Source organism: Protopterus annectens, chromosome 10.part0 (genome assembly GCF_019279795.1).
Source record: "Protopterus annectens isolate FY-2018-M chromosome 10.part0, PAN1.0, whole genome shotgun sequence".
NCBI classification, from domain to species: domain Eukaryota; kingdom Metazoa; phylum Chordata; order Ceratodontiformes; family Protopteridae; genus Protopterus; species Protopterus annectens.
The window spans coordinates 1718098596-1718123417 of record NC_056744.1 but is presented as its reverse complement, the minus strand read 5'-3'; the positions used below and the strand labels follow the sequence as shown (position 1 = coordinate 1718123417).

At 39.5% G+C, this 24822-nt stretch overlaps 1 protein-coding gene across 1 annotated transcript in view; it reads left to right on the top strand.

Annotated features, from left to right (window-relative positions):
- The first annotated feature begins 2056 nt into the window (after positions 1-2056).
- LOC122814467 (zinc finger protein 91-like) overlaps positions 2057-24822 on the top strand; it is a 493609-nt gene continuing 470843 nt past the window's right edge. The window contains exons 1-3 of the mRNA XM_044087047.1: positions 2057-2426; positions 7329-7424; positions 20338-20667. Of these exons, the coding sequence (XP_043942982.1) occupies positions 2256-2426; positions 7329-7424; positions 20338-20667 (597 nt within the window). The 5' untranslated portion in view covers positions 2057-2255. The remainder of the gene's footprint in view (positions 2427-7328; positions 7425-20337; positions 20668-24822) is intronic.

The following is a 24822-nucleotide window of genomic DNA, read 5'->3' as shown; positions in this document are numbered from 1 at the left end:
CTGTGCAATAATATAAATCACTGCTGGCATTACCTGTATAGTAATGTATATTACTGCAGGCACTCTCTGTGTTGCAATGTAAATCACTGCTGGCATTACCTGCATAGTAATGTATATTACTTCAGGCACTCTCTGTGTAATAATGTAAATCACTGCTGGCATTACCGGTATAGTAATGTATATTACTGCAGGCACTCTCTATGCCGTAATGTAAATCACTGCTGGGATTAATTGTATAGTAATGTAAATTAGCACTGGTTCAGCCTGTATAGTAATATATATTACTGCAGGCACTCTCTGTGTAGTAATGTAAATCCCTGCTGGTATAAGCTGTATAGTAATATATATTACTGCAGGCACACTCTGTGTTGTAATGTAAATCACTGCTGGCATTACCTGTATAGTAATGTATATTACTGCAGGCACTCTCTGTGTTGTAATGTAAATCACTGCTGGCATTACCTGTATAGTTATGTATATTACTGCAGGCACTCTGTGTGTAGTAATGTAAATCACTGCTCACATTACCTGTATAGTAATGTATATTACTGCAGGCACTCTCTGTATTGTAATGGAAATCACTGCTGGCATTACCTGTATAGTAATATATATTACAGCCGGCATCCTTTCTGTGTTGTAATGTAAATCACTGCTGAAATTACCTGTGTAGTAATGTATATTACTGCAGGCACTCTCTCTGTAGTAATGCAAATCACTGCTGGCATTACATATATCGTAATGTGTATTACTGCAGGCACTCTATGTGTAGTAATATAAATCACTGTTGGCATTATCTGTATAGTAATGTATATTACTGTAGGCACTCTCTGTGTAGTAATGTAAATCACTGCTGGCATTACCTCTATAGTAATATATGTTATTGCAGGCACCCTCTGTGTTGTAATATAAATCACTGCTGGCATTACCTGTATAATAATGTATATTACTGCATGCACTGACTGTGTAGTAATGTAAATTCCTGCAACATTACCTGTATAGTAATGTATATTACTGCAGGCATTATCTCTCTCTCTCTGTTGTAATGTAAATCACTGCTGGCATTACCTGTATAGTAATGTAAATTAGCACTGGTGTTGTCTGTGTAGTAATGTATATTGCTGCATGCACTCTCTGTGTAGTAATGTAAATGTGTAGTAATGTAAATCACTGCTGGCATTACCTGTATAGTAATGTTTATTACTGCAGGCCCTCTCTGCGTTGTAATGTAAATCACTGCTGGCATTACCTGTGTAGTAATGTAAATGACCGATGCCACATGAACTTCCATAGTGGGATATTTATACATAAATGTGAGATTTTGCACAATAGATCATACCCAAAACTGGTGCAGGACAGGTCTTGAGCAAAATAAAAGCTCACGACTTGTTCCTGTTGTACCACATCATATTTAGCTTTGCCAAGTGAAAGATAACTGTTTTAAGCAATAATTAAGGGAAAGTCCGAAAATAGTTTTTGCTCTAAAATCTTAGGATATTTCCCATTGTTCATGTTTTTTTTATTTTCACAGTACATACTGCTCGAATAAGGATGGTAACCTAATGTGTTTTGTTAATGTTGTTTAATCAATAAAACTTATACTATACTACAATACTATTGCCTTGAAACATTTAACTTTAGGATGTGGTTAAAGAAAGAACACCAGTCAATCCAACTACCGGCTTTTAAAAAAATAACACTCTAGAATTTAGCCTGTGGTCTGAGTCATGAGAATGGTCACTGCTTCCAGCCCACTTATCTAGTAAGTAAAAAAAAATAAAGCAATAGGAGAAATATGAGAAACAATTTGTATTGAAGATTACATTTTCTGCTTTCATTTATTTGAATTTCCTTAAAATGTCTAATGCAGTTTGCATCTAAGTGACAGTTTGTCAATGATCTTCAAAGTTGAATGTAACTGAATAAAAAAAAGGTGTTTAAATGAACAGACACACAGACTGTGACAATTGTCAAGATTTTCATGTGCTAACTGGTACACTGCCCCTTTAAATGGAGGGTCTTCTTCTCCTTCCAGACACTTACTTCCTGTGTTGTGAAAATGAAACTAAAAAGTATAGAGTGAGTGTGTTTGTGTTCTGTAGTATGTAAACTGGGTTTATGCATAGCAGTTTAATGTGCTCAGTTTGCCTAGAATTTTAGTCATTTTTAAATTGTGGACATCAGTTTATCATGCTTATTGTTAATATATTTTGATATAACACACAAGGGAACAAAAAGACTTCAGGGAAAAAGAAAACATGCAGAATCTGTGGGCTACAAATGGGAGAACAGAGCAGTGCTGTTGGGAGCACAGACGGAGACTGGAGTTGTTCTGCCAGGAAGATGAGGCCTTTGTTTGTGTCCTGTGTGTTCCTAGACATTCCTGCCACAACTTTGTGTTACTGCATGAGGTAGCCAGTGTGTATAAGGTAAGGGACACTGTCTTATGAATCACATGAAGTAAAAATGATCCCTGTATTAGATAGATGTAAAGATTTGTTTTTCTTTCTTTGTCAGTTTTTCACATGGAAGATTGCATTGCTTAGTTAAAATCAATTACTACTGTACAGGTGAAATTCCATATTTCAGGCACAGATTGAAAGTACAAAGATTGTGGATTTTTACTCTTTTTTTTTTTTTTTTTTTTTTTTTTTTTTTTTTTTTGAGTTGGGTGGTTCAGCTGTCTGTTAGATGTTAAGAAAAAACTCTCTTTGCCAAAGAGCATAGAGGAAGGTATTAGAGAAAGTTGTACTTGCCAACACAGAAGTTTGCAGCTGGCAAGGTGGTAACAGACAGTGTGAAGGTTTAGAAGTTCATGTTAGGAAAGAAGATTCATGAGATGCAGCTATCCCAAGACAAAGTGTGTCTACGACAGGAAGGTTATGCTAATCAAAACTGGATATCCATGACACTGTGTATTACTTTATTTGCATTTGATTATGATACCAAGGTGGTACGCTGATACAACTAATGTGCAGGTACTACCCTGATGAAATAACTCATAAAGACTAAAACAGAGAGAAAACAGAAAGGCGATAAGGTGTACATTATTAAAAACAGAACAGAAAATAACAATATGTGACAGTAGTAATTAATAGATGTAGCAATAATTATGAGAGAACATGTAAAGTTTACCATTAATATTAATATATTTCAGGTTTATATCATGGTGGAAATGCTGTGGGGTAATGAGAGTCAGGGCAGGATATGGCAGGGAAGTTAGGAGGCATTAGTAGTTGGAGAAAGTAATACTACAGGTTGAGAAGCCCTTTTTTGAACCAAGAGTAGCTAAGGGCATACCCTGCTTAGATTTTATCTGGGAGTTTGAAATGGCTGAGTACAGCTGTGTTTTGGGCAGGTATTAACGTAAAGACGCATTACATTGTGCAGTGGTAAACCCAGCCCAAATCTGTAATCCATGCATTGAAGGCATTCCCAATACCGTACTCAAGCAAACACAAATTGGAAAAGGCTATTGGTGAATGGGGAGACCACACAACCTTTGATATGAGATATTTGTGTTTTCTCTGAATGTTGCAGTTTTGACTTGGCATATATAAATAAAGGGTTGTGGGAGACAAAGCCCTCCAAAATTTATTTTTAATAGAGTCTGGCTTCTGTAGCAGATTTTCATAATGAACAATAACCATTCCTCAGTAGCTGATATATCTGCTGCATTCACCCTAGCCATGCCCAAACCTATGTTAAAATGTGAGGTTGTGGACTTTTATAACAGTGTGAATATTATACTAAGGGTGGCAGTCTGGATAATACATCAGTAGGTAGGTCACTGGTAGTAAATGGACCCATTTAAGATGAAAGGGCTGTTTATGAATAACATAGCCATCGTTAGTAGGGCCTGTTCTTTTCTATGTCTTTGTGAGCAGTATTACAGAAAGACTGAAGGGAAGGTTTGACTTTTTTTTAAGCCAGCTTTGTTGGTACAGAGGGAAAAAGCTCTGACTAAGGTGACCTGAATTCAGTTAGCAGATTGTGCATATTTTCTATTTGAGTGTAATGGAACTCATTTTTTTTTTCCTGGCCTGTTGGTCAGCCATTTTAAGGCCATTCCTCACCATTCTTTACTGTTGCACCTGACATTTTTTCATCATTAAAGAGTCTGATCACATCTGTAATTGCTTTTCAGCATTGCTGAAGAATTCTGGACAAAAACAAAAAATAATGTATCGAAGGAACCCAAAATCAGGGATGATTTCTAAATAGTACTCTGATTCACTTCAAAAGTTTATAGAATAAAAGGATTTGCACCAACAGACATTTTTTTAGTAATAAGAAGTTAGCAGTGTTCTACAAAAGTAGGGATAGTTGAGAGCTTTGTGTATGCCCTTCACTATCTGTTAAACAAGCTCACTGTAGACTACTGGATCCAGTAATAACCCATCCAGTGCTTCATGAGTTATGTTCTTTATTCATGACACCTGTCTAACCACAACACTCTGCGTTCATCTTTTCAGTCATGCTGCAGTTTAGTTCCTCTGTCTGTTTCACCCCGGCCTGCATGGGTCCACATAGCACCCATGCTGCTATCTCTGGAGGACCACATCAAAAGCCTAGATTAAATCAGGGAGACATCATGTTCCAATACTCTCCTCTCAAATTTTCCTGTAACCTAGTTATAAAAATTGAATCAAGTTGTACTGACCATTCTTTCAGCCTTAAATCAATGTTGGATGTTTTCCTGGAGATTGCTGCCTGCAGGAAAATGACCAGCCTTTCCCTTGGGGTTATTCACATGATGTTGCCTGTAATGACAGTTAGCCTAGTAGGCTTGTAGATCCCCTGATACTTTTTGCCATCTTCAGCTATATCCACGCTAACTAGTAATCTGTTGAAGATCCCCATCTGCAGATCCAGCAACATGATGATCAGATGTGTAAGGGTATGGGAGGCAGTCCATCTTGTTTCTTTACACATCCTTCTTTTGTGCAGTCACTTCTCTGTATGTATATTTGGGGTTTGTGTTGGTGCTCATCCCCTGCTGTCCTAAGTAATGAGGTGCTGTTCCCTCTAATCACGAAAAACAAGATAAAGTTTGAATTCAATATTTCTGGTTTTGTCTGTATTCTTTTATCGCCTGCTTGTCCTCACTGAGCTGCACTAGCTCTTTCCTTCCATTCCTCGTTTCTGGTTTATAAACCCTTTTTTACCATCCTTGCCCCAGTCTGACAAATCCCTCCATGAGACTTACTAGCCCTGTTTATTCCTTTCTTCTGGTATATAAACCTTTTTTTTTTTTTTTTTTTTTACCTTCCTTGACCCTGTAACAAAACAAATCATATAATTGATGGTTTTCTATGGACTGTGGGGTGTGTTTTTTTTTTTTTTTTGCCTTCATTCAATTTTGTATAATTTATTTTATTGTAAACTATGTGCAAGATCATGGAGTTGCAGTTTGAATGTGGAGAGGTAACTGCTCATATGTAATATAAGGAAATCAGTTTTACAAAATGACATATGGATTTCTGACAAGGTTGTCTTAGATAAGCATAGAGTAGAATATTGTGTTGGAATTCAGATATGCATCATTGGGATGTGTTAGGGAATCATGGAGGGAAATAGGAGGGAGTTATTAGTCTCTGTAAGCCATTCATTAGGCTGCACAAATTTGTAAATCATTGGCTACAAGGACAGTTGACCATCGTTTTTGTTCCTCACGATTTCTCCCCCCTTTTCATTTCTTTGCGTGACAATGCAGACTTGAATTTTCTAGCTTTATCCTTTCAATATATTTTAAACTTGGGACTATAAAATGTGTCCCTCTTGTTCCATGTAATATTGTGACACTGCCAGCCCAGTTATCTGGAGTGTTGTAAACAATTCTATGTCATTTGTGAATATTGATGATTGAACTGTATGTTATGTACTGAGCTTCAAGAATGTAACCACAGCATACCCTGCTGGAACATAGAAGATTAACTTACAAAACTTCAAGAAAATAAGTTGAAATTAAGTGCTTTACGATGCGCTGTAAAAGTTAGTGTCAATGCTGCAAGAAGACAGGATGTTTAGAGCTAGACATGTTTCTATTGTATTGGGAGAAGTATTTACTATGTTTAAAATGTAAAGTGGTTTATTGCTCTGTGACGTCCTAGCAGCTGCACATCTGAGAGATATGAACTTCTCAAACAGATGTTAAATTCTGTTAGTATCTTTTTAGCCTGAGAACTGAAGACAGGTAAGAGAGTGATGTCATCCAATCTAACCCAGCAGTGATGTTTATTATTAATTTAAACACCCTGTTAGAGAGAGTCTGTGCATTTTGTATCTTGGCTTGGACCTAGCAAGAACATCCACTTACCTGCATTTGCCTTGCTAATAGTAAGTAACTAGTGTACAGTGATTTCTCTTCGATATAGATAGGAATATAGTGAAGATGTTGTCTGTATTTATTTGAGACTGTCCTGCAATGTTGTTTAAAAATATTTCCTGTGATTCTGAACTCTGTAATTACTGTGTTGATTGAGTATTGTCTTATTCGTTTATTATTTATTATTAAATATATTTAAACCTATTTTTGTGGCTATTTGTGAGACATATTTAAGCTCTTCGTGTACTTGCATATGTATTTGGTGACACTGTATAGGCCACTCTAATGTCCTTGCTTTGGATAATAGTAACATTACATAGTAGGGTTGGTCACCCTTTTGTAAGGGCCTTAAGTAGCTGATAAGTAGGGGTTGGTGGCAGTGATAACTACCTTATAGTCTGGGCAGAAGGGGGTATAGCTAGTAAACCTATGCCAACCTTCCCCAGGTGTGTGTGTGTGTGTGTGTGTGTGTGTGTTTGTATATAAATCAAATTTCAAAGTGTGTGTGTGTCAGCTACTTGGGCAAGGACACGAAGCACTGGTTTGACACAGAGGGTGCTGGAGGTCTTGGCTTGACCCCTCAGCTGAGATCGTAATCCTATAGCTGTGCCAGTGGGAAGTCTTATTGGGGATCTGGAGAAACCAACCCCAGACTGACTGTGATCTCTGTGTGCTCTTAAGAGATATTGTACTTTTATTGTGTGTGTACTTGTCATCCTCCCATTGTGTATGTCCCTCACTGTTGCCAGTGGTGAAGATTGAGGCTCCTTGATTACTGGGCCAGTGCAGGAGCATCACACAAGTAACACACTGATTTTACTGCCTGTTCCCTGCTACACTATACAATCTGTGTGCGTATCAATATGCTTTTCTTTGCAAAGACATTGTGTATTTGCTGACTCCTTATTTACATTCCCCAAGTATTGAAAGTGATTATGATATTTTTGCAATATGTATTTTTTTTGGTTATGTTTTTTTTTTCTTTTCATTTTTATATTTACAGGACGAAATCAAAGTATCCTTATCAGTTCTTGAATCCAAAGCTAATGATTTCAGTAACTTAGTAAACAAGAAAGAAAAGGAACTTGGAGACCTACAGGTAAGTAAACTGACAGTGATGTGTTGCAGATGTCTTGAATGAGTAGATGAGGCATCTGGTATGTCATTCAGGTCTGCTTCATATATCATTTTATAGTATATGTTATTAGTTAACAGTGATCAATGCACAAAATTCAGTGGTCATATTGATATATAGCATTATCATGTCTGTATAATGTTTAGGAAAAGTGATATATTTTGATAACCAAGTAGAGTCACGTATTTAAGTCTGAAAGCAACTTGGAGGCACTAACATTTTCCTTCCATCTTCATGAGGGGTGTCATTTCTGCAGTAACACATATCACATGGGTGGTATTCCAGGTAGTAAAATTCTGTTCACTGTGGTCGATAAGGCTTAGTGGCACAGATGTAAGTTAAGCAAGATTGACACTAGAATTACTGAAAAGAGAGCTCAGAAGTACAACTTCAGTAATTGGTAAATGCAAAATGTAAGCTAAACATAGAACAGCACTATAATTGGAGTATGCTTGCTCATATGTGAAACAGAGTGAAAACCTTTTGAGACCTTGTATCTACTAAATGGCATACTTTATGAATTTTTTTACCTCTTTTAGACAGGCTGTGGTAACTTCAGTACATACCCAGTTGTAGTCAAAATTGGCAAATCTTCTGAACACTAAGATGGATGCTTGAGTTAAATCTTCTGAACACTAAGATGGATGCTTGAGTTTGAGCAAAAACTGTGGCCAGCTGTAAAATGAGGACTTGTTAATTCCACAATCCCTCATTAAAATGCTTTCCTAAAAAATATCCTAATGCACAGTATGTAGTGTGCTTTGACATTCTGAGCAGTTTATCTGTAGCTGAAATTCAGAGATGTGCCATGTAGGGTCTATGAACAGAGAAATGCAGGGGAAAAAGACCCAGTTCCATTTCAGAGGTAACTAGACAATCAGGGCTGCAGAAGTAATTCATGACTGTGCACCGAGCAGGCAGCTAATGCCAAAGACATAAACAAATAAGGTATGTGTTAGAAATAAGAGTGCTAACAGTGTTCAAAGAAGGATACTGTGTGATAACACTGTTTACACAAATTATATTACATCACATTTACAAAGTGTGCTAGCACCAGTTTGGTATGAAGTAAACGCAACCTGTGACTCCCCTAGCTATTCCAACAGTTTGTACACACCCATATGGGGCAAAATAATCTTCTTTTATCCATGTTTCACTATATAAAGCTAAAACTCCTGCCGATTACAGCAGCAGCACAATAATGTCTGCTTCAGGCACTGGTGTAACGTACACGTCCCTGCAGCACATAGAGCAGGGAAAGGTTCTCATTCTTGTCACAACAGGAGTGGTTGTAGCAGCTGTTATAACACATCAGCACTACAACTGCTTCCACAGACACCGTGGCCTTTGTTTACTTTAGATAGCTTGTGTTCACTATGATCGAATGTAAACACTTCAGATGCTGGTACAACACATCAGCACTACAACTGCTTCCACAGACACCGTGGCCTTTGTTTACTTTAGGTAGCTTGTGTTCACTATGATTGAATGTAAACTCTTCAGATGCTGGTACAACACATCAGCACTACAACTGCTTCCACAGACACCGTGGCCTTTGTTTACTTTAGATAGCTTGTGTTCACTATGATCGAATGTAAACACTTCAGATGCTGTTACAACACATCAGCACTACAACTGCTTCCACAGACACCACGGCCTTTGTTTACTTTAGATAGCTTGTGTTCACTATGATCGAATGTAAACATTTCAGATTAGAAGCCAAAGCACTAAAGGAACTAAGGAAGGATGAGAATGAGAGACCAGCAATGGCCCCACCATCCTTCAGGGAGGAGTTGCACTAGGCCAATGAGGGCTGGATATACACAGTAGTGTGATATCAGGTTTGCAGAGCCATGCTCTGTCACTGGCTTTAAAGTGGCACAGTCTGCACTGTGCTTTCTGCCCCATGGGGGTGGTAAGAGTATATCAAAAATCCCTTTACCTCCTTATTCAGTTTCTCCAAGTCTTTGGGGTTTATAATACCATAATGGGAATGGACCCCATTCCAAAATCAGGGTTTGATTAAAGTTCATGAAGTTAGAACTGTTTCAGTCTTTGATGTTGGCCAAAAGTGCTCTCTGAAGTACCTGCAATGTGCCCAGAAATGACTCCTGTAATTTTATATGGAGTTACATGTGTTGGTAGCATATCGAAGTACAACTGGAAATTCATAAAGACCTGTTGCTCCTGCTACTGTTAGAACTATGTGTGTATCTTTCTTTCATATTGTTCTCATTTCTGCCTGAAACTTTTGGTATTTATGTCTGTCTCTCTCTGTATATAAGTGACTGTAATCAGTGGGTGTAACATTTTCAGTGATCAATGCTACTTCTGTCTTTTTTTTTTTTTTTCTGGGACTACTTTATCTGATGTTATTGCATCTATTTTTTGAATAGTTAGTAAAGGGTGATCCCATGTGATGTAAACTTCATCATTCTCTACAATGCTTTGTGGTTCCTGTTTCCAGTGCTTCTCAACTCTTTCAATATTGTAGTGTTGCACAATCCCCAGTACCACAGTATTGCTACGTTATGTCTTGCCACGTTATTTTGCCTTTCAGTATACAGGTCCTTTGCCACAGGTGTATCACACACAGCAACAACATATGTGACTGTTTCTTGCATTTTCGTTTTCTCCACATGTTCAGTGGACTTTGAAAACCAATTTGTAAGTAGCCCACTGTCCTGGGCAACCATTATTAACCTTTCATCTCTTGGTTTCAGTTCCCATCTTCCTAACCATTACTGCATCAAATCCTGATCGGCATGAGGTTATTCCAGGAGATCTCTGCACTTGCCAGAATATTTGTCTTTTTATACATTTCTTTCCTTCTCATCTGATCTTCTCCTTATATTGTTTTTCCTTTGTGTATTGACACATTCAGTTGCTGTCTGATTTTTGTATACTTCTGGTTTGATATCCATTTCCACAAAACACTGATATGCTTCTGCTGAACTAAGCAGGGAAATCAACTTAGACATGTTCTCCTCATCTTTTAAAACGTCCTCTATGTTTTTATATGGTGAGGTCGGCAACTATGTATGGAGTCCCATGACTGCAAATCTTTACATGTAATCAGTTTCAAAGAGGCCCATACCTTTTTCAGAATGGTGACTATATAATCTTGATGCACACTGGTTTATATGATGTGTGAAACATTTTTCTTGTTTTCCTGTCCAACTGATCCAATATGTTTTGGGGCTAGTCATTCACCCTAAAACTGATACAGCAGGAACACATTTTTTTATAGCTTGGACTTTATTTCTTGATGTCAAGGCAATTTTCAGCATTAGTTTTTGACTACCGAAGTAATCCTTATTGAGGTTATTTGTATTTGTTCATGTTTTGTCAATCCTTCATCAATTCACAGATATTTATACACTCCATCTTGCTCAACTTCTTTTATATCACATTCTTGTCCCAGGCTCATTTTTATGGTGTTACAGTTTTCCTGCTTTAAATGTTGCTTTTGCACATTTATCAAGATCAAATAACATTCTTATGTCATCTGAGAACATTTTAACCAGTTGCAGTTGTGCCTTCAGGTCCTCATGTGAACTGTACACTTTTAAGTCCTCCACAAAAAGTAGATGAGAAACCTTTAAACACATTTTCTGGAGCCTATTTGTGACCATAGCCTAATTTGTTAGGTAAACAGCGTAATGGGTTAAAAGCAAGACAAAACAGTATTGCTGACAGTCACCATGGAATATCCCCCCTTTCAGTTTTTATCCCTGAGATAATACTTGGCCCTTTTTCATGGCTTAACTGCAAAGTGGTTTGCCACGGTCTCATGGTCGCTGTACTGTAATTGATAAAGGTAGGGTGTATCTTGTACATATGTAAGCCTTCCTTTATCCATGAATGCAGGGCGCTGACACGTGCTTTTTTTTGTATTCTGTATGTGGCATACTTAAATTCTTCCCCATTTTACACTTCTCTGTTCTTGTACTTGTCATCAAGTGATCCTTTGTTCCATGTGATTTTTTTTTTCTGTTGCCATAACTGATTTTTTCAAAATGACTATAAACTATGTTTGCACCACTTCCAGTGTATAGTTTGTACATCGTTGGAAGTCAAGTTACTGGTTTATATTTTTAGGATGGCTTACAGGTTCACTATTAAGGAGGAGTATCATTTTGTCTGTAAACCAGATTGGTGCCCTTTCAGGGTGAGCATATAAGTAATTGTTATTCAAGGCTAAATCTTTGTGTAAAGTTGTTAGTACTTTTAACCAGAAGTTAGGTACTGCATCTGGGCCTAACGATTTTCCAGTTAGAAGCTTTCCTTAATTTTGTTTCACTTTCTCTGGCCCTTACTTAAAGCGATTTCATATTCTGTACATTAGAAGTCCCTACTATTTCTTTTAATTTTTTTTTTTATTAAACATCTTTATGCTCCACAGTGAATTCATAAATATTTCTCCAAAATGTGCCTATGTCTTCTTTTTTTTTTTTTTTTGGTGGTGTGTCTAGTCCTTTTGCTTTATTTCTCAGTTCAATATAAAACTGTTTTGGGTCATCAATGAATTGTTTATTTTTTTTACTTTTCTTTTATCCTCTCTGTGCTGATATTTTAACTTTACTTATCATCATGCTTTGTTTTGATACTGTATGTTGCTTTTGTCAAGTTTATCTTTCTAAGTATTTTCATGATTTGTTTCCTTTTCCATATTGATCTAATAGAGATATTTTTGTCTTAATTGCTTTATGGTTTCTATTCATTACTTCCATGATGGCATTCTAGTTCTTCCCTTCTTTTTCCTTATTGCTCTTTGTTTTTGTGGTAAGACTTTATCTTCTATTATTCTAGCTGTACAGTAATATATCCTTTTTATTTCTGCTATATCACAATGTCTCTTGATAGTCCTAATTGCTGTATTCATCTGTTTTACTAGACTTCCAACATTCTGGGTCTTATTGACTTTCTGTAATCTAACAATTTTGTTGATCTTAATATCTCTCTCCATCTCTACTAAATCAAGTGGCTCCTACCTTAGATCATTTTCTTCTAGAGTGAGAGCAGCTTCTTTGCTCTCCATTTCCTGCGGGTGTTCTATAGAAAGTTCTAATACGTCTTCCTCTGACATATCCTCTTCAGATGCATCCTGCTTCATCTGCTACTCCTTCATATGGAGACTCATTGGCTTATCACTCCACAGCAGTCCCTGCATCATTGGTGCTTCTTTCGTTGCACTTTGTTGCTCTTTTCCTTGCTGTGCAATTTCAGCTGGGCTTTTGTAGCAGTCTCCCACAGAAGACTCTGGAGCATCACCATCTGGCAAGTCTCCAGATGGCTCTGCAGCTGTTTCTCTTTAATCTGGGGACACACAGTACCATCATACTGTGACATTAAATTCTTTGAATTTTCTGCACTTAACCCTTTATTTTGCAGATAATCTATAACTTCAGTTTCTGTTTGTTTAATTTCTTTCTTACTAGTCCTGTTTTCTACCCCCTTTTGTTTTCTTACTTTTTGTATTGTGAAATTTGTCATGTTGGGGGTCTTTGACTTCACTTCTTTTGTAATCGATTGGTGCTGCCTTTTTTTTGTATTGATTAGCTTTGCTTTCTCCTTTGTAAAAATATTGCACCATATTAAATCTTTTTCTTTCCCATATCCGTATTTCTTCAGATATCTGCCGATCCACTTCTGCCTCTTTAATGTAGAGACTCATTGTTCCATCATGCTGTGACAAGACCTCTGTTGGATTTTCTATACTAAATCCTTCGCATTCCATGACTTCAGCTTCAACTTGTTTAACTCCTACCTTACTAATCCTGTGCACTACATTCTCTTTCTTTCCTTATTTTTTTGTATTGTGAAAATTTTGTATTTGAGTGTCTGCCTGTATTTTTTCATAAAATATCTTTGGAGCTGCTTTTTTTAATTGATTAGTTTGGCTTTCTCCTTTGCAGAAATGTTGCACCATTTCAGATCTCTTTTTTTCAGTCTTGTGATGACGGCCATGATCTTTGATCCCTGGCTCCCTCTCCTACTCTCTTGGTGCTCCAGAGGCTGGGAGGTAAAGTTGGGTCAGCATAGGATAGAATCTTAATGGAGATAGACAGATGTAACTGAAGTATTCATTATTATAGATTTATTCTCACAGACCCATAAAGCTGTTCTGCTTTATAGATTTTCTCCCAATAAAACACCATGGCCTTGTAGAATGGCCTGTACCATTATGAATCTTGAATCTGTTCCGCAACACAGTAGGTCCATTTGAGGCATTCTGTACCATAGGTCTTCATTTCAGTACTGTAGCCTTCAATGATCTATCATTTATCTCTGATCTGTTACCCAGCAAGGTCACGTAATGTTAGAGATCTGTTCTCCAACCTCATAAACTCTCAAAAGCCAGTCTGTAAGCACCCAATTGAAATGTCAACCTTCAGAAAACTGAGGGCTGACATGCTGAAAAAAAAAAAACCTGCAGGATAGAACAAATTTCAAACATTGCTGTTCTCCTTTAAATTTCTTTTTAAGCCCGCCCCCCCCCCCCCCACTGTCTGAAGTATACTAACTCCAAGATCACAATACATCAGAGAAAAGGGAATATACTGAGAAATGTCCATCTTGGATTTGGTATATACAAGTCCTTCATTTTTGGCCATGCAGTCTCAGCATTATGGGACTCACTCGTGCGGGTCATGATACTTCAGATGGTTACTCAGTCTGTATCTATCCCCACTGGCTGTGAAAGATCATTCTTTATTGGAGATGTACTACGCATCCCATATCATCAAATGCACAGCTCTACACATCTGTTCTCCAGCGCCATAGATCCATATTTGACATTCTGTAAGTAACATATGCTCTTTAATTACATATCAACCTGAAGAGTTTTTCATTTCAGCTGTGTTGCCCAATGTCACACACCCCATATAAGTAATTCTATAGGTTCATAGGTTGTTACTAGGCTGTCTGCCCGAAGGCATTTATAAGCCCAGCCGGAATGTGTTGGCTTTCACCGCCCCCTTAGATTAGTTCCTTGTGCCTCTGTCCAGCAGAGCCATTGAAGTGATCCCTGGGCTAAACTTTGTTTCCCATCCACTCGTCAAGGTTTCTCTTGAAGAGGTTTAGTGAGTGGCTCTGCCTAATGTAGATTGGAATCTTGTTCCAGAGCATGGGAAGTCTCTGGGACAGGAATCTATCCCTCCAGCACATCCTATTTATTGTTGCGGTGAGGTTTAGATCCCTGGAGCGTGTGGCTCAAGGGGATATGGTTTTCTTTAGGTGGGGCATGTCCATCACTTCTGGGTTGGACATGTCCTTGTATGTCAGGCAGGGATCACCTCTGAGTAGGCGGTATGCAACCGAGTACAGCTGGAGTTTCTTCAGTCGAGCTGCATAGGGCATCTGCTTGAGGCCAGTGATCCTCTTAGTGAGGTACTTCTGTGGTCTTTCCAGTTGTTGCAGATATCTTGTAAGGTACATCCCAGGTGGGGCATTGTACACTATGCTGGGTCTGATGAGTGATGTGTAGAGGGGCCCAATGACCTCTTTCGATCTGGATGCAAACCCTTTTGTGATTAGGTGGGCCACATAGAAGGATTTTCTAGCCACTTTGGCAATGTGATTATCAAAGGAGAGGTTACTATCTACTTGGGTCCCCAGATCCCTTATTACATCTTCTGTATTTAGGGGGCTACCACCTATGTGGTAGTTTGTGGGTTCTTTGTTTTTTCCGAAGGGGAAGACTATGCACTTTTTAGCATTTAGCTTAAGGCCATGGTTTTGACACCAGGTATCTGTCTCAGTGAGACCCTTTTGAAGGATGTCTGTGTCAGCTGGAGAGTCAATTATAGCCCCTAGTTTGCAGTCATCTGTGACCTTGGTCAGCCGTAGTCCTCCTGTGCTTGCCTGTACCTCTGAGAAGTATATGCCGAACAGGAGGGGTCCTAGGACTGAGCCCTGGGGAACGCCACTTGTAACCGGTTTAGAGTCAGACCTAGCTCCTGCAACTCTTATCATATGGGTTCTCTCCATGAGCCAGTTGGCAACCCATCTCGTAACATAGGGGTTTATGTTCAGGTTGGTGAGCTTGTCTATAATACCTGAGTGGGGAATGGTGTTGAAGGCCTTTACGAGGTCTAGGTAGGCTTTGTGGCCCACTTTCCCTCGTCTATAGGCTTGGTAACTATCTCAAAGAAGTCCACCAGGTTTAGGATGCATGATCTGCCCTTAACAAAGCCAAACTGGGTAGAGTCCAGTGTTTGGAGGTTCCCAATGTCTCTGCTAATGAGATCCATGATGATGCGCTCCATAGCTTTGCAGACCAAGCTAATCAGGCTTATAGGGCGATAGTTCCCATGGTCCGTTGTGGCTCCACCTGTGTGGAGCGGAATAACCGTTGCTGTGTGCCACTCTGTGGGCACGTAGCCTGTGGAGAGGCTGAGTTTAAAACAGTGTGTTTAGGTGAGGGGTTAGTTCATCTTTGAGCTCATATAGAACGCAGCCTGGGACACCATCCGGTCCCATTGATGTTGTGTTTTTGGCTTTGGAGAGGGCTGTTTTAACCTGAGTGTCTGTGATTGCAGTGGCATTACATTCTTCTGGTATAGTTATGGGCTCTTTTGTGGGTGGGGGGGTAAAGTTTACACTGAACCTGTCTGCCAGGATGTTGGCTATATCGGTCGGTTCAGTGTATTTTGTGCCATTCTGTACTAACTCCAAGCAGATCTGAGAATTGCCACTTAGATTCTTGACATAGCTAAAGAATGCCTTGTGGTTATCTTTGGCGTCTATGGCAATTTTTCTTTCGAAGCTAGCCTTGGATGATTTTATGAGGGAACGTAGTTTCTTGCTGACAGTGATCAGGGATGTCTTCCCTTCTTGGGATTTTACTCTTTTTCTGCACTAGTTTCCTCCTCCTATTGTATAGCTTGTTTATGGCAGGGGTCCACCAGACTGGTTTCCTTTTCTTGGAGGAGTGAGTCTTGGTTTTGTTTTGGGATAGCACGATCCATGCATTCTTGTAGGTGCCCATAGAGTGCATTAGTAAAGGATTTTGCAGCTTGGACAGCAGTATCCTTTAGCATGGGGGCTTTGAAACTTCCCACCTTGGTCTTAAGTAACGTGAAGGTTGCTTTTGAAAAGTTTTTCACGGTGGTTTCTTTGACCGGGGGTGGTGGCGGAATGTGGATATCTAGAGTGATTAGTTTATGGTCAGATCTAACCAGTGAGGGGTTGACCTCCAGTGTGGAACACCGGTCGCCCATGTTGGTGATGACCTGGTCCAATATGTTGTCACCTCTGGTGGGGGTGTTGACCAGTTGATCCAGGGCATTTAAGTTTATAAATTCTAGGAAATGTTGGGCCAGGGAGTTTGTACTTGAGTAGTTCTCCCAGTTAATGTTTGGGTAATTGAAATCACCCAATATCAGGGTGTTTGGTAGGACCTTTATGTTTCCCAGTGTTTCCAGGAATCCAGAGGGGGGGGCCTTGGGACATGGCGGGCGATCTGTAGCAGGCTATAATCTGTAGCAGTTTTGCCCGTTGTTAGTTGCACATAGATGATCTCTGAAGCATCGTGCTGTGCCACTAACCTGGAGGTGTGGTATCCTTGATGAATATAGATACACCCCTGCCTTTTGTATTTCGGTCCGGGTTTAGTGGCCGAAATGTATGGTATGAGTTGTAGCCTGGTGGTGCTGGGGTGCTCTCTGGAGCTTTAAACCAGGTTTCTGTTACTGCACATATATCGATTTTCTCCATACTGAGGAGTGCCTCGAGTGCGTGCATTTTGGGGTTTAGACGTCTGGCATTGAGTAGCATTACCCTCAGTTTTTTTGTTACTTGTGCTATTTACGACGGTGGGTTTGTCTTTTGAGCCTTGCCTAAAAAAGGCAGTGTGGGGATGGCAAGAGCTTTGGCCAGAATTCGAAAGCCTAAGGGTGGCAGGTGCAAGCCATCTCTAGCGAAGCAGTATGGCTTGTCGAGCATGTTATCCCAGGCTGACAGACACCGGATCCCCTTTGAATGACACCAGAAGCGTAGCCAATTGTTGAAACTGATAATTTTTTCTCTATACCTTGGTATCATTCTTGGTGAGGGCAGGATGCTTCTCAGGGTCAGGGTCATACCAGTCTGGGCTACGGTGATCAGAGAGCTCCTCCATGTCTCTTTTCATGTAGTCCTGGGAGGTATGGCTCAGGTCATTCACACCAACATGTACAATGACAGAGTCATATCTGTACTTTTTCTGAAGTGACCTGACTGCTTGTGTTACGTGGTAGATCCTGGCACCCGACAGGCAGCTAACAGCAACCTTCGCCTTGTTCAGCCTAGTGAGTGGGACATCAGTGTGCCTGACTATAGAGTCACCTATTACTAGTGTGTTTGGTATGTTATTTTGCCTTAAGGGCTGTGATTGCGTGGCACACTGGTTTTGTGAAGTATGTGTTTCATGGTTTGTGTTGGGGGGTGGAGGTTGCTTGGATGTCTGCTTTGGAGGTCTCTGTTGCTTTTGCAGATTTTTATTTAGAGCCTCTGAGTATGTTTTCGTGTTATGTGTGTTTTTTGCCAGTTCTGGTTTCATAGGTCTATATGAGATGGGTGGTGTGATGCAAGTAATTCCTTTCTCCTCTTGACTGCCTGGTCCAGTCTTGGGTTGAGAGAGCTTAGCCTCCAGTTTGGCTTTATAATTGCATCTCTCGCATGTATTAGTGTTTGGTGGAAGGAGGAGAAGCTTGTCTGTGTACATGAGGCAATTGTAACATTGCCTCAAAATGCCCAGATTCACCAGTTGGACCAGAAAGTACACCTGAAACTGCCCTTTGGACATGCCTGGCTAGGAACAGTGAACTGTTTTACTGATTGGCTGGTAAAGTCAAATAGAGAGCCTTATGCTTCTCTACAGTATAGGGGGGTCTAGTGCTAAGGTTTGTTGGTGCTTGCTATGAGTTTTGAGCAAGTGCCAGGATGAGAAGTGAATGGTTTGAGTGCTTAAGTTGAAAGTTTGTGTAGTTCCACGGGACAAATTGAAGAGTAGACTTTGTGGAGCCGGGAATAGTTATACCCTAGCTAACCGGTGCTGCCCAGCATGCAAAACCAAGCAAATGCAGGTTTTATAGCAGGGAAATTAAAAAGAGAGAAATTATCCCAAAATGGCCAATAAACTACTAATTCCTGGGCTGAAACTACTCCTCTAGGGACAGATAGGCTGCTCAAAGCCCCCTGTCTCACAGTGAACAGAGAAACTTCCTTCTATCCAAGTAAGGTATGAGCAAACACAGAAACTTGTAACACAACCCTGAATTCAACACTTACCTGAAAACTGGTCTATACTAGCTTAGAAAGGCTGGAAAACAAGTATTTTTTTTTTTTTTTTTTTTTTTTTTTTCAGAAAATAAAGCAGATACAATCAAAATGCACAGAAATCAAAAAACACTTTAAATGCACAGAAATGGCTATCACACTTGAGTGTCATGGCAATCCCCAGATTTACACAATATGTAATTCCAGCTTTATTGCCAATTTTTGCAGGATTCAGTGACTAAAAGACAGAACGACTATTTCATTCTGTTTGCATATACTGATTGTCCTTGATTTTTTCTCACTGTAGAAGTAAACCTCGTCTTGGGCAACACATTTTCCCTTTTTGAAAAGTTCTCATACATGTGGGTCAGGTTGTGTTTTTGCATTTGAATTTTGTTTAGAAATCCTGTTTTTATTTATTTATTTAACTGGGAAAATCCAACTTGGAACAAAGCCAATTTTCAGTGGAGGCCCGGGCAGAAACACTCCAGATGCATGTCTTTGTGACGTGGGAGGAAACCTGAGCACCAGGAGGAAACCCACATGAATGCAGGGAGGACATGCAGACTCCACATAGAAGACACCCCACCCGAGAATCGAACCATAGAACCTCTTGCTGTGAGGCAACAACGCTACCACTGCGCCTTCCACCTCCGTTTTGTTATAAGGTCTCATACTTTCCTTACAGAGGTATTTCCATTTTTACAACACTGTTATGCACTTTCAAGGTTAGCACATTTGTTTCTTGTTGTGTGATTGTGGAGTTAGTATATTTAAATAAGGGTAGTCTGGGAAGTGAAGCCCTCCATATGGGGGTTGCATGTTGGTTTCTCTTCGTGTAGAACTTCTGCAGTATAGTTTTTAGGTGTTTTATGATGCATGTAAGTAACATTTTGTTTCATCAGCAAACGTTAACAAAACATTACTTATGTTACCGTGATTTGATTTGAATGTGGAGGGATCGTTTTAAAAAAATATTCTGTACTACAGCAGAATCTAGGTTTTGTAGCATTCCTGTGTTTCTGTAAACCATATCATAACTCATCCACCATGACTTTTCCAAACATTTTCCTGTTTGTCAGTTCCTGGCCTTGCTGCTGGGACTGATTACACATTTTCTGTTTAAACTGGAAATGTGTTCCTCCTAGAAGTATGCCCCCTTACTTATCAAATATGGCCAGGGAGATGTTTTAATAATCTGAATCCAACAAGACTTCATAGCTAAAGTTGGACTGGCATATGACCAAATCTGTCAAACTGCCAGAAGCCACTTGCTTTCTTTCTCATTTTGTTTCTCACTTCCAGCTTCAGATACCCATGTGTGCAGCCAGAATATTGCAGTGACTCTTGCTGTTTATTAGGGGTCATCTTTATTCTGGGTATCCCTTTCAGTACCTTCAAAGAGGGATCATCCATGGTGGTTGTCCTCTATATTGGCCATACTGGCGGGTTGACCCTTTCTCAGCTGAGGTCATCAGTGCTGCACTCAGATACCCTGCTTCTATGAAGGTGGGCTTGTCTTCACTCATTCTTTGCAAGAAAAGTGCATGGGCACGACTGGTACTGTAATGTACAATTCAACTTTTTTTTTCCTTCTGTGTTTCTTGTTTCTCAGGATAGTTTGGAACAGTGCATTATACAAGAGTTTGCAAAACTGCACCAGTTTCTTCATGAAAAGGAACAAAAACTAATCCAACAGCTTAAGGATGAAGAAGCAGAAATTTTGAAAGACATGGAAAAAAGCATTGAAAGCATAACAAATGAGGTGGCTACCCATGTGACAGTGTCTGACGTAAACTTGGAGCTCCGGAAAAAAGTCATAGGAATTCTAAAAGAAAAGGAAGAAAGTGCTGAATGCCTTAAAAATTCTGTTGTGGCCATTCAGGAAGTGATGTCCAAGGATATGTCAGAACCTGTCAGTCAGAAAACTACTTGTTTTCTACCAGTAAGTGAACTTTTTTTGTGTTTTTGTTTCTGTTACCTTGGAAATAAGGCTGATCATTTGACCCTTTTTAGCCATGAGCTGAGCTCTGTGGAGGAGAGTAAGACAGCTACACAAGTATAAATCATATCTGTCTCTTTACCTGTATAGGTAGTTCTGTTTTGGTTTGCTACTTCCCTTTTCCATGCCCTGAAGTTTTCAGTAACCAATGAACAAACAGCTTCTACTTTAAGCATTAAGTGTTGTTAGCTTTAAAAGTAGTAAAGAAAAAGCCCTGAGTCTACTGCTTGTCTCACGCACCTTTGAAGTTTACATATTCACAATGCACTTAAAATCTCCTCTTTCACCTCAGTACAGTTTTATTGCTTACAGAATTTTTCTTTGTCACCCACAGCAGCTGTACAACCTTTTCAGGCTGCTCTGTTCAACCTCACTACACTCGGGCAGGCTCATTCTGCCACCCCACTCACCCCCATATCATCTAAACTTGTAGCATTCTATTCCCTACCCCCTACAACAAAACAACCAACCAAATTCACTGAGGCATCCAACTGACCCAACAACTCAGCTTGCATGCACCTAGCAAAGGCCCACCTAACTCACTTCTCCCAATCTACTGCAGCAAAAATAGCATACAACTTCCATCCAACTAAATCCAGCTTCACCTAACTTAAGTATAATATGCTGCTACTCCAGCCTACTCTCACAATTATACTAAGCTACTCACCATTATCACTTTCTACCACACTTTCCTTCCACATCACTCTATTTTCCCCAATTCTATACTCCTAGTCAACAAACACCCACCCATCAACTACATGATTGCATACAATTTCTACCTATTAGGAGCTTGGGCTCTCTTCATTTACAGCTGTATCTGAGAGAACAACCAGGCTTGAATAAAAGTATCAGACTGGATCCTTACCACTTCACCCTCAAACATAAACATCTTTGGCTGTCTCCCAGACAGCATTAGTGACCATCTCCCCACATTTATTACTAGACAAACTAATTACACCCCAAAAATACAGTACATAGACTCTTCTCTTTTAAAAGACACCTTTATAAACTACTTCTCCCAATACATTTGGAATACTCTAAAAAAATACCACTAGAAGATGCTGTTACCCATTTCAGTAAAACAATCCTTAACCAATAAAAACAAAAATAATCAAAAGTAACCCTGATGCATGGCTCAACAAAGAAACCAAACAGCTCATGGTGAATAGAGGCAAAGCCTGGAAGTCATGGTATAATGATTGATCACAACAAAAGTAGCAAACCTTTAGTCAGCTTACAAGTTGATGCAAATAGGTCAAACTAGACAAAAATGTCATTCCTTCACACACTTTAAGGCAAACATCATCACAATCCCAAACAATTCTGGTCAACCATAAAAACCTTGCTATACCCCAGCCAAACCACCACCCCATCTCCTACCACAAGCAGTGACACAGATCCCATAGCCATCCAGTTCAACACACACTTCATTCAATCTGTCCTCTCTCTACTGGAATCTAACCCACCTTTCCATCTCTTTCCCCACCAACAATACTCATAGTACCCGTCATTTCTTGCTACCAAATACCTGCCTCAGCTATCAAGAATTATCTTCAAAATCTGACAACCGCTGCATCAGCTGCTGACAAACTCCCATTGACGTATCCTAAGTTAGATGCCGATGTCCTAGCGTACCCCATCTCCGTAGTCATAAATAGATCTATTGCAAAAAACTATGTACCGACTGGAAAAAAAATCACATAAATCACATATTATACCACTTCACAAAGATGGATCAGCCACAGACCTCTCCAACTATCTCCCCATTGCAATTCTCTGCCCCGTCCAAAATTTTTAAAAGATGCATACACTCCAAACTGTTAACCGATATCATAAACAACAGACTACTCTCCCACACACAACTTGTCTTTCAACCAAATCACAGCACAACATCCCTGCTTAGTTTCTCAGAAAGCATAAATACCAACAGAAGCAGTCTACTATCCTCCTAAGAACCGAATATCCTCCCTGTTCCTATATCTGTCAAAATCATTTAACACAGTATCCTACCAGCCCCTAATCAATGAACTTGTCTTCCTTATCGCTGTCTCATTCTGTTTTAATTTGGTTCTGTAGCTCCCTCTCTCCAACAGACAACCGGCCATAAAATGGAATTGGTACCTATTCCCCCTTCCTCCTAGTTTCTGTTGGTGTACCACATGGGTCAGTTCTAGGCCCAGTAGTTTTCAATATTTTCACAAACATAGCGCAGAAAACGAGTAACCTGCCACCTTGATACAATATTCAGACGATGACACCATCTGCTCAGGCCCAACCCTTCTACTATTTTGACAAATAACTTGAGAATGCTTTACTTCCCTAGACTCATGTCTAAAGGCTCATCAACTAATCTTAAATACTAAATAAACAAAATTAATGTTTTTCACACCCAGATCTCTTTCAACAACCAGTACACTCTTTAATATTACCTCAACAAACACCACCACCATAGAAACTGTAACAAATATCAAATTACTAGGAGTCATAATAGACAGTAACCTAAAATTTGACCTGCATATCACCCAGGCCATAAAGAAAACTCATCAAAAACTGGCCTTCCTCTTCTGAAACGAACCCTACCTTACAGACTCATCAAGAAAATCCATAACATTATCCTGCCTTCTCCACTCCCATCTGAATGCATAGTCCATGTGACATCCCTCCTCTTGGCCAGTAATCAAGGGGCCTCAATCCTCACTATTGACACCAGTGGGGGATGTTCACTTGGAACAAAAATAGATACACACAGTAATTTCAGATGCAGCTATCTGCTCCAAAACAGTTTGCCTTAAGAGCACACTCAGTCCTGTGGCTGGATTTCCCTCTCCAGGTCCCAAACAACACTTTACCTTTCTCTCTGCAGAAACCAGTGCTCTGTGTGCCTGTTCCAAGTAGCTGACACATACACTCTTTAAGATTTGATTTTCACACTTACGCACATACACCTGGGAAAGGCTGGCACATATTTACCAGCTATGCCCCCTCTGTCCAGACTATAAGGTAGATTCACTACCACCAGCCAGGTACTTTAAGCCTTTTACCAGGATACCCAAATACTCTTGGAAAAATGTAATGCTGCACAAGTGGTAGTGTTTCCAAGCAGCAAGACTTTCAGGAACATGAAGATTATAGTGCCACCAAATAAATGCAGATCTCTCAAAGATTAAATTATTTCCTAAAACACCAGCCACAATGCAAGCTACATATATATATTTAATAATAAAATAGAAAACATGAAAATATTAAATATATATTTACAGTAAACAACGGAGTTTCAATTCACAGGAAAAATAAAAAAAAAACAACACAGATGTTAAGACTTGTACAGATACAGAAAAACAATACCTTTAGCTAATCTCACTATTTTCCTAAATGATTGAAGAATTACAATTATCTGGTTACTTACTAAAGCAAGGGAGGATGAAGTGGGTGAGCGGCCTTATTGTCAGGTCCACGACAGAGTGCTGAGTTTTTCTATCACATCTCTCACTAATAACTAAAATAATTTCAGTGCTGGCTATAGAATAACATCACATCTGGATACCTGAGTGTGTGGTTCCCACACTACCCCCCTGACTAGAAGCTGAGCCAGACTCTAGAACATATGTGTAACAATACACACCTAGAGCTTCACTAAGGTATCTGGAAGCTGTAAAACAGTTCCAATACTTTCATCTTTCTTGTAGAAACTAACCAGCCATTCTCTGGCACCATAGGATAGCAATTAGTTCACCACTAAGGATAATAAGAGCAGGATCCCAGACCAGATATTGTGACCCTGGCTGCATTCAGGCCTGTGAGATAAAATCTTTATGGCCTAACCCAAGTAATTTTAATGTCAATCTATTTTTTCTTAAGGTAAGCTGAGTGGAGCTTATCCCCTTCCCTTCCAGCATCCTCTGTTAACATGTATACATTTCTTCATTTACAACAGTACAGTCTGATATAAATGCATGTTTAACCCAAAAGTCAGTGTGTAAAACGTGTGACTAAAAGCAAGCTAAGAACCAAAAAAAGTCCACCTTGTCCCAGGCTCACAGCCATCAAGGTAGAAATACCAAGTTTATTGAAAGTTTTTTGAAAAGTGCAATAACATCC